The 7,805-nt window shown below is 65.3% G+C and overlaps 1 protein-coding gene across 2 annotated transcripts; it reads right to left on the bottom strand.

The window, feature by feature from the left end:
• SLC39A1 (solute carrier family 39 member 1) lies at positions 1–6,357 on the bottom strand. Of its 2 annotated transcripts, none has more exons than XM_029054809.2 (4): positions 6,280–6,357; positions 3,227–3,478; positions 2,607–2,737; positions 1–1,359 (listed from the first exon to the last, which is right to left on the bottom strand). In XM_029054809.2, the coding sequence occupies exons 1-4, from the start codon at positions 6,353–6,355 to the stop codon at positions 733–735; spliced, it is 1,086 nt and encodes a 361-aa protein (XP_028910642.1). In that variant the 5' UTR covers positions 6,356–6,357; the 3' UTR covers positions 1–732. The 2 variants fall into 2 exon arrangements, with proteins under 2 accessions (XP_028910642.1, XP_028910643.1); XM_029054810.2 differs by lacking the exon at positions 6,280–6,357 and adding an exon at positions 4,496–4,551.
• Between the last annotated feature and the right edge of the window lie 1,448 nt (positions 6,358–7,805).

Genomic DNA, 7,805 nt, shown 5'->3' with positions numbered 1-7,805 from the left:
CCGGGGTTTATAACAAGATGCTTTATTGGGGGAGAGGGTGATCCCCAATACTGTCAGTTGAGAAAAATAGACTCTGCAGAGCTTGAACCCGCTCCCTTAAAAAAACGCCCCTCCCCAAACCCGGTACAAAACACTTGGGTAGCTGAGGTCCCGGGGGGTCCGGGCCCACGGGCGGTGCGGGTGAGGCGGTGGGGAGGACGGGGGGGCACGAGGGTGGGGGGCACATACCTCGGCACCTTGAGTCTCCTCCCCCACCCTTCCTCCTCCTCCTCCTCCTCCTCCTCCCTTGGAGATGGGCAACAGGGCAGCGCCGCCCTTCCCGCGATTGGCACTTTTAAAGGGGCGCCTCCGCTAGGGCGGGAGACGGAGGGGTGGGCGGCACAGAGGTCGGGAAAAGCGGCGGGGGTCCGACCCCCGGGGTGCCCCCCGCCGGGGCCCGCCGGCACGGCCGGGGGGGGCTCCACTTCTCCGGAGGGTAGTGTCGTCTCCGCCCTTCCCGATGCCCGCCCCCTCTGGAGCTGCCCCTTCAACAGGATCGCTCCGATCCCCACTGGAATTTGAAGGGGGCACGGGGAGGGGGTGGACCCTAAAAACACAAACACACACACACACACGCACGCACGCACACGAACCTACACCCCCTCCCGCTCGCCCGCCCGGGCAGCCGGCCGCCCCGCCTCCCCCCCGTCCGCCCCCCTCTAGCGTCCGTCGTCCCGGGCCCGCGGGCGGCGGTCAGGCGCGGACGAAGAGGAGGCCGGTGAGCAGGGCGAAGCCGGCCAGCAGCAGGATGACCTTGAGGACGCGCTGCTCGGGGGCGGCCAGCTCCTGGGGCAGGATCTCCAGGAAGGTGATGTAGAGGAAGGTGCCGGCCGCCATGCCCTCCAGCACCGCCTGGGCCAGCTGGTGCAGGGGCCCGGCCGAGGCGGCCAGCGCGGCGCCCAGCCCGATGCCCAGCGGGGTCATGCAGGAGAAGAGGAGGCCGCAGGCGGCCACGGCGCGGGCCCTCAGGCGGCTCTGCAGGAGGCGGAGGGACAAGCTGACCGCCAGGACCCCCTTGTGCAGCAGCAGGGCCAGGCACAACTCGAGGGCCCGGGCCCGCTCCCGCTGCAGCCCCACCGCCAGGCCCTCGAAGACCGAGTGCAGCGACAGGGCGAAGACCAGCACGCCGGACCGCAGGGCCGACGGGGCCGCGCCCACGGCCGGGGGCGCCGCGGGGCCGCCCCCGGCCCCCAGCAGGGCCCGGGTCTCCTCGCGGGGAGGGGCCGGGCTCTGCTCCTTGTAGGCCAGCACGATCTGCTCCATGACCAGCACCAGGAAGAAGCCCATGGCCAGGATGAACTCTTGCAGGGGGAACTGCAGCTGGGGAGCGGAAGACAGGCGGGGGGGGGGCGGGGGGGGGGGGATCGTCGTCGTCGTCAGGGGATCCGTTACGCGCTCACTCCGTGCCTGGCCCAAGCCGCGTGGCCTTGGGCAAGTCGCTTCACTTCTCTGGGCCTCCGTTCCCCCGTTTGTGAAATGGGCATCGAGAAGTGGGAGCCCGGCGTGGGACAGGGAGCGCGTCCGACACCATCTCCTCGGGTCGACCCCGGCGCCGAGGACGGTGCCCGGCACACGGTGGGCGCTTCCACGTCGTGATTATCACTGCTGAGCGCTGGGGTGGATGTGAGCGGATCGGGTGGGACGTAGTCCCCGGCCCACGTGGGGCTCACGGTCTCGATCCCCACTTCCCGGATGAGGGAACCGAGGCCCGGAGAAGCCAAGTGACTCGTCCGGGGTCCCGCAGCGGACGAGTGGCGGAGCCGGGATTAGAACCCATGACATTCTGAGTCCCACCACGCCGCTGAGGGGACAGGGGAGGGGGGCGGGGTCGGACTGGCAGGGGACGGGTGTGGGGAAAAACCGCACCACCTACCCCCACCGCCCTCCTTCCCCCGGCTCCGCCACGGGCGCTGATTCCTGACGGCCGGTCTCGAGACCCTCCCCCAGACCCGCGGCGGGCCCCGGGGTCAAAGCCTCCCGACGGCCCGCCTCCTCCAGGAAGCCTTCCCAGACCAAATGTCCCGTCCCGGACCCGGCAACCCCCACCTCGCTCTGCCGCCCCTCTAATCGGTCACCCCCACCCCCTTTCCTGCCCCCCGCTCGCCCGTTCTGTCGGTCTGCCCACCCCTCACCGGAGGGTCAGCCCCCTGAGGCCAGGGCTCCCTGCAGTCATAGTTATAATAACTGAGGTATCTGTTGAGCCCGCGTCCCATGCGCCGGGCACTGTACGAAGCGCTGGGGTAGACACAAGTCAATCAGGTCGGATACGGTCCCCGTCCCACCTGGGGCTCACACCCTTAATTCCCCTTTTCCGGATGAGGGAAGTGGGGCCCGGAGCAGCGAAGCGACTTGCCCAAGGTCACCCCGCAGACAAGCGGGGGAGGCGGAATTAGAACCCAGGGCCTTCTGACTCCCAGGCCGGGGCTCCAGCCGCTAGGCCGTGGGGCGTGGCCCTCGGCAGGCGCCCATTAAAGCCTCAGGCGCTGGCACTGCCGGGACTCTCGGCCCCGGACCACCCCGCCTGGCCCCGGCCCCCGGCTCCCGCCCCCGCCCGTCGCCCCCCTCACCGTGACCCGCAGGGCGCTCAGTGCCTCATCTATGCCGGCCAGGTAGTCGGGCAGCAGGTCCAGCAGGCAGGTGGCCAGGAAGACGCCCCCGGCGAAGCAGCTCACCAGGCTCAGGGCTTGGCGGCGGGAGGCTGAAAGGCCGGGGGGGGCGGGAGGAGAGGGGAGGAGCGGGTGAGGTCCCCGGACGCGTCCCCTCTCCCCCCCGACCCCAGCACGTCCTCTGCCCCCGGCACGAGCCGTTGCTCCGGACTCCCCCCGCTCACTGCGCCCAAGGTCCCGAGCAGCTCTCCAATCCCCCGGGCACGGGCCCCCGCCCCGTTCCCCCTTCCCCCCCGGGCACGGGCCCCGATCTCCAAGACCAAGAGCGGGCACCCCTCATCCCCGGCATGGCCTCCCGCCCCTCTTCCCCTGCCCACCGAGGCCAAGAGAGGGCACGGCTCATCCCCCGGCCCGGGCCCCGGGCCCGCTCCCCCTGCCCGCCGAGGGCGGGCACCGCCTTCCCCGGGCCTGGGCCCCTGCCCGCCTCGGCCAAAGCCCCGGGCGGGCGCTCCCCACCCCCCGGCACGGGCCTCTGCCCACCGCCGTCCACCCCCTCGTCCCCGAGCGGGCGGCCCCCTCACCCGAGGCCTCCAGGTGGGCACCGGCTCGCCGCAGCACACAGATGGGCACCAGGCTGCAGAGCAGGGTGACGACGAGCAGCAGCGCCAGGGCGCCCAGCTTCACCTCCAGGCCGGCGGGCAGCGCGGGCAGGGCGGCGGGGGCGGCGGGCCCCGCCTCGGGCCTCCAGACCAGCCGCTCGGGCTCGCCCCAGGGCACCATGCTGGCAGGGGGGGCCGGGCTCGCCTCTTCCGCCCAGGGGCCGAATCTCAGACCTGGGGGCGGGAGAGAACCCCCCCCAACCCCCCGCCCCCGGAGAAGGTCGGTGTCCGCCTGGGGGAGGGAAGGCGGCAGGGGCGAAGGGGGTGGGCATTCACTCACTAGTATTTACTGAGCGCTTCCTAGGTGCGGAGCACTGTGCTAAGCGCTTGGAATGGACAATCGGGCAGCAGATAGAGACCGGCCCTGCCCACTGACGGGCTCACGGTCTAGTAGGAGGAGGAGGAGGCAGCCAAGGGGGGTCAGCCGAGGGGACCCCCCTCGGCCCGGTCCCCGGCCCCGGCCCGGTCCCCGGCCCCGGCCCGGTCCGGGACGCTTCCGGAGGCCCAGGCCCCGGTGACTCACCCTCCCTCCCTCCCTCCCTCCGTCGGTCCTTCCCTCCCCGTTCCCGGAACGCGGACTTCGGCCTACCCCGGGGCCGCCCACCCCCTTCCCCGTGACCCAGGCCGGGCCCCCCTTCCCCGGGGGCGAGGCCGGGGACACTGAGTCTGGAAGGGGAGGGCCCCGGGCGTCCGGCCGGCCGGGCCGGGGGGCGGGATCCGACGGTGGGGGTGGGGGGAAATCTGGGGGTCCCGGGCTGGGATTGGGGGAGGGGGAAACTGAGTCTGGAGAGGAAGGCCCCAGGCGTCCGGCCGGCTGGTCCGAGGTGGGGGGCGTTAGGGTCAGCGGGCCGGGGGGGGGGGAGGAAATCCGGGGGTCCCGGGCGGGGATTGGGAAGGGAGGGGTCTTGGGGGGGGGGGGGGGTAAACTGAGTCTGGAGAGGGGAAGGATCCAAGCGTCCGGCCGGGCCGGGGGGAATGGTTTAGGATCAGAGGGCCGGGGCGGGGGTGGGGTGGGGGGCAACCCGGGGGGTCCCGGGCTGGGAGGGCGAGGGGGGGGGGTCCTGGCGGGGGTGTGGGGGAACGGGAGTCCCCCCCCTTCCCCATCACACAGGTCCGCACCCGTACATGCACACGCACATACATGTGCACACACACACATGTACATGTACACGGAGGGGGGGGTGGTCTCACCTCGGGCGGCGGCTCCATGGTCCGGCCCGGCCTGCGGCCAGGGAATCCCCCGCCCCCTCCCCCTCCCCCTTGCCCCGCCCCCCGGGCCCCGCGGGCCAATGGGAGCGCCGGGGGGCGGGGCCGGGTCTGAGTGACGTGCCCGGGGGCCAATGGGGGGGTGGGGGGCGAGGCCGGAGCCGAGGAGGCCTCCCCAGGCCCGGGCGGGGGGAGGGGCGACCCCGCCCGCTCGGACATTCATTCACCCGCCCAGCCATCATTCATTCATTCAACCCATCCTTCCTTCCACCGTATTTACTGAGCGCTTAGTGGGTGGAGAGCACCGTCCGCCCAAACCCACCTCCTCCGAGAAGCCTCCCCCCCCCGGGGGACGGGCACGTAGTAAGCGCTCAACAAATACCCACCATTATTCATTCATTCACTAGTATTTATTGAGCGCTTACTATGTGCGGAGCACTGGACTAAGCGCTTGGAATGGACAGATCGGTAACAGATAGAGACCATTATGATTATCGTTAACAAATATCCCTAAAAAAAAAAAAACCATAATAAATTTCCCCCCGCCCCGGAGGGAGGGGACAGAGGCCGGCGCGGACACTGGACTGAGCGTTTGTGCTCAGCGCTGTACTAAGCGCTCTCCCCCTCCTAGACCGGCAGGGATCGTCTCTATCTGTCGGCGGGTTGGACGTTCCGAGCGCTTAGTCCAGTGCTCGGCACCCAGGGAGCGCCCAATAAGTACGATAATAATAATAATGATGTTGGTATTTGTGAAGCGCTTCCTAGGTGCCGAGCACTGTTCTAAGCGCTGGGGGAGACACAGGGGAATCAGGTTGTCCCACGTGGGGCTCCCAGTCTTCATCCCCATTTGACAGATGAGGTATCTGAGGCACCGAGAAGTGAAGTGACCTGCCCAAAGTCATACAGCTGACAAGTGGCCGAGCCGGGATTCGAACCCATGACCTCTGACTCCAAAGCCCGTGCTCTTTCCACTGAATTAAGGGGGAGGGGACAGCACAACAACACCCTGCGACATTCCCAGCCGACAACGAGGGCGAGGCGGGGGAGGGGGCCACGTCCACAAGTTCGTTCCATCGTGACTACTGTTGGAGCGCTCCCCGGGTGCCCGGCGCTGTACTCGGCGCTCGGGGGTGTCCAAGACAACAGTCGATAGCCCCACAACGAGTTGACGGGCAAGGAGGGATTGTCCCACATTTCTTCTCCTCCCCAAATGCGTTCATTCCATCGTATTTGTCGAGCGCTTCCGGCAGGGCACTGTACTAAGCGCTTGGGAAAGTACAATTAGGCAACAGATAGAGACCACCCCTGCCTCAACGACGGGCTCAACCTCGGGGGTCTCTCCGCCCCCCTTTCCTTCCTCGAAGCCCCCTGACCTTTCATTCGTTCTTTCCTTCCATCGTATTTATTGAGCGCTTCCTGGGTGCAGAGCACTGTACTAAGCACTTGAGAAAGTACAATTAGGCAACAGATAGAGACCACCCCTGCCCAACGACGGGCTCAACCTCGGGGGTCTCTCCGCCCCCCTTTCCTTCCTCGAAGCCCCCTGACCTTTCATTCGTTCTTTCCTTCCTTCCATCGTATTTATTGCGCGCTTACTGGGTGCAGAGCACTGTACTAAGCGCTCGGGACGTACAATCTGGCCAAAAGGGAGGCGATCCCTGCCCACAGAGGGCTCAGAGTCTGGAAGAGGGGGGGAAGACAGCAAAAGGAGGCAAGGGCGTTAATATCAATAAATGGGATTATAAAAGTAGGCCCTGAAGGCCCCTTACCTGAAGCGGAGCTCAGCCTCATCTCGGACCCAAGGTGGAAGGGACGGAGGGGCCGGGACCTTTTATAGCCGCCCATCCCTGGCCGGGAGACACAGTAAATACCCAATCATTGCTAAATCAATCATTCCGGGCTGATAAGGTTTTACACCTCTTCTCCCCCCACCCACCTTTCCCCTCCTCGGGCCTGAAGAGGCTTCTCCACCCCGCCAAGGCTGGGAGACGACGATTCCATCACCAAAGAGGGAATCCATTAGACTGTCCATCAGCTCCCTTGAGGGCAGGGAAAGTCACTGTTTGTGGTCGTGCCGTGCTTTCTATTTATTGAGCGCTTACTGTGTGCAGAGCACCGTCTACTAAGCGCCCGGAAGGTACAACTCGGCCACAGATAGGGGACCGTCCCTGCCCGACAACGGGCTCGCCCTCTAAAAGGGGGAGACAGACAGCAAAACACCCAAGCGCTCGCTAAATAGGCCTTAATAATAATAATAATAATAATTGTGGTATTGGACTGTAAGCCCGTCGATTAGACTGTAAACCCGTCCAGGGGCAGGGATCGTCTCTGTCTGTTGCCGAATTGTCCATTCCAAGCGCTTAGTACAATGTTCTGCACCTAGTCAGCGCTCAATAAATACTATCGAATGAATGAATATTGGTTAAGCGCTTTCTGCGTGTCAGGCTCCGTACTAAGCGTTGGGGTGGAGGCGAGCAAATGGGGTCGGACAGGGTCCCTCACCCACGTGGGGTTCACCGTCTCGATCCCCGTTTTGCAGATGAGGGAACTGAGGCACAGAAAAGTGACCCGCCCAAGGTCACCCGGCAGAGAAGCGTGGACAGACTGGACTGTCAGCTCGTGGTGGGCGGGGAATGTGTCTGTTGATTGTTCAGCCATTCATCCAGTCGGATTTATTGAGCCCTTCCTGTGGGCAGAGCACTGTACTAAGCGCTTGAAAAGTACAATTCAGCCACAAAGAGAGACCGGGCTCACAGTCTAGAAGCGGGGAGACAGGCGGCAAAAGAATAGGCATCAATAGAAATAAATAGAATTATAGATAGATACGCATCAAAACGAGTAAACGGGCATGTTGTATTGTCCTCTCCCAAGCGCTCAGTCCAGTGCTCTGCACACAGTAAGCGCTCAATAAATACCCTTGGCTGACGGAGTCAGGGGGACGGAGGGGATGACCCCTGCGGTCTGTCCCCGGGGTTTTGGCTTGTTTTTTGGTTTTAATGGTCTTCGTTAAGCCCTTACTACGTGCCAGGCACTGGACTGAGCACTAGTAGGGACTCAAGATATGAGAAGCAGCCTGCCCAAAAGGGGAAGAGCACTGGGTTTGGGAATCCCGGTCCCTGGGTTCTAGTTCCGACTCTGCCACTTGCCTGCTGTGTGACCTGGGGAAAGTCCCTTCACTTCTCTGTGCCCAGTTCCCTCATCTGTAAAATGGGGATGTAAGACTGCAAACTCCATGTGGGACAGGGACGATGTCCGACCCGATTAGCTTGCATCTACCCTTAGCGCTTAGTACAGT

The sequence above is a fragment of the Ornithorhynchus anatinus genome, chromosome X5, assembly GCF_004115215.2.
Source record: "Ornithorhynchus anatinus isolate Pmale09 chromosome X5, mOrnAna1.pri.v4, whole genome shotgun sequence".
In the NCBI taxonomy this organism is placed as follows: Eukaryota; Metazoa; Chordata; class Mammalia; order Monotremata; family Ornithorhynchidae; genus Ornithorhynchus; species Ornithorhynchus anatinus.
This window is presented reverse-complemented; position numbering and strand designations above follow the sequence as displayed.

Bases quoted from the DNA above. Each gene is read 5' to 3' on its own strand.
- SLC39A1 (XM_029054809.2), bottom strand. From the start codon at position 6,355: ATGGGCGGCTATAAAAGGTCCCGGCCCCTCCGTCCCTTCCACCTTGGG. The intron at 2,738-3,226 runs GTGAGGGGGCCG...CCGGCCTTTCAG, and splicing joins TGCCCACCTGGAGGCCTCGG to CCTCCCGCCGCCAAGCCCTG. The intron at 1,360-2,606 runs GTGAGGGGGGCG...TCCGCTCCCCAG, and splicing joins TGAGCGCCCTGCGGGTCACG to CTGCAGTTCCCCCTGCAAGA.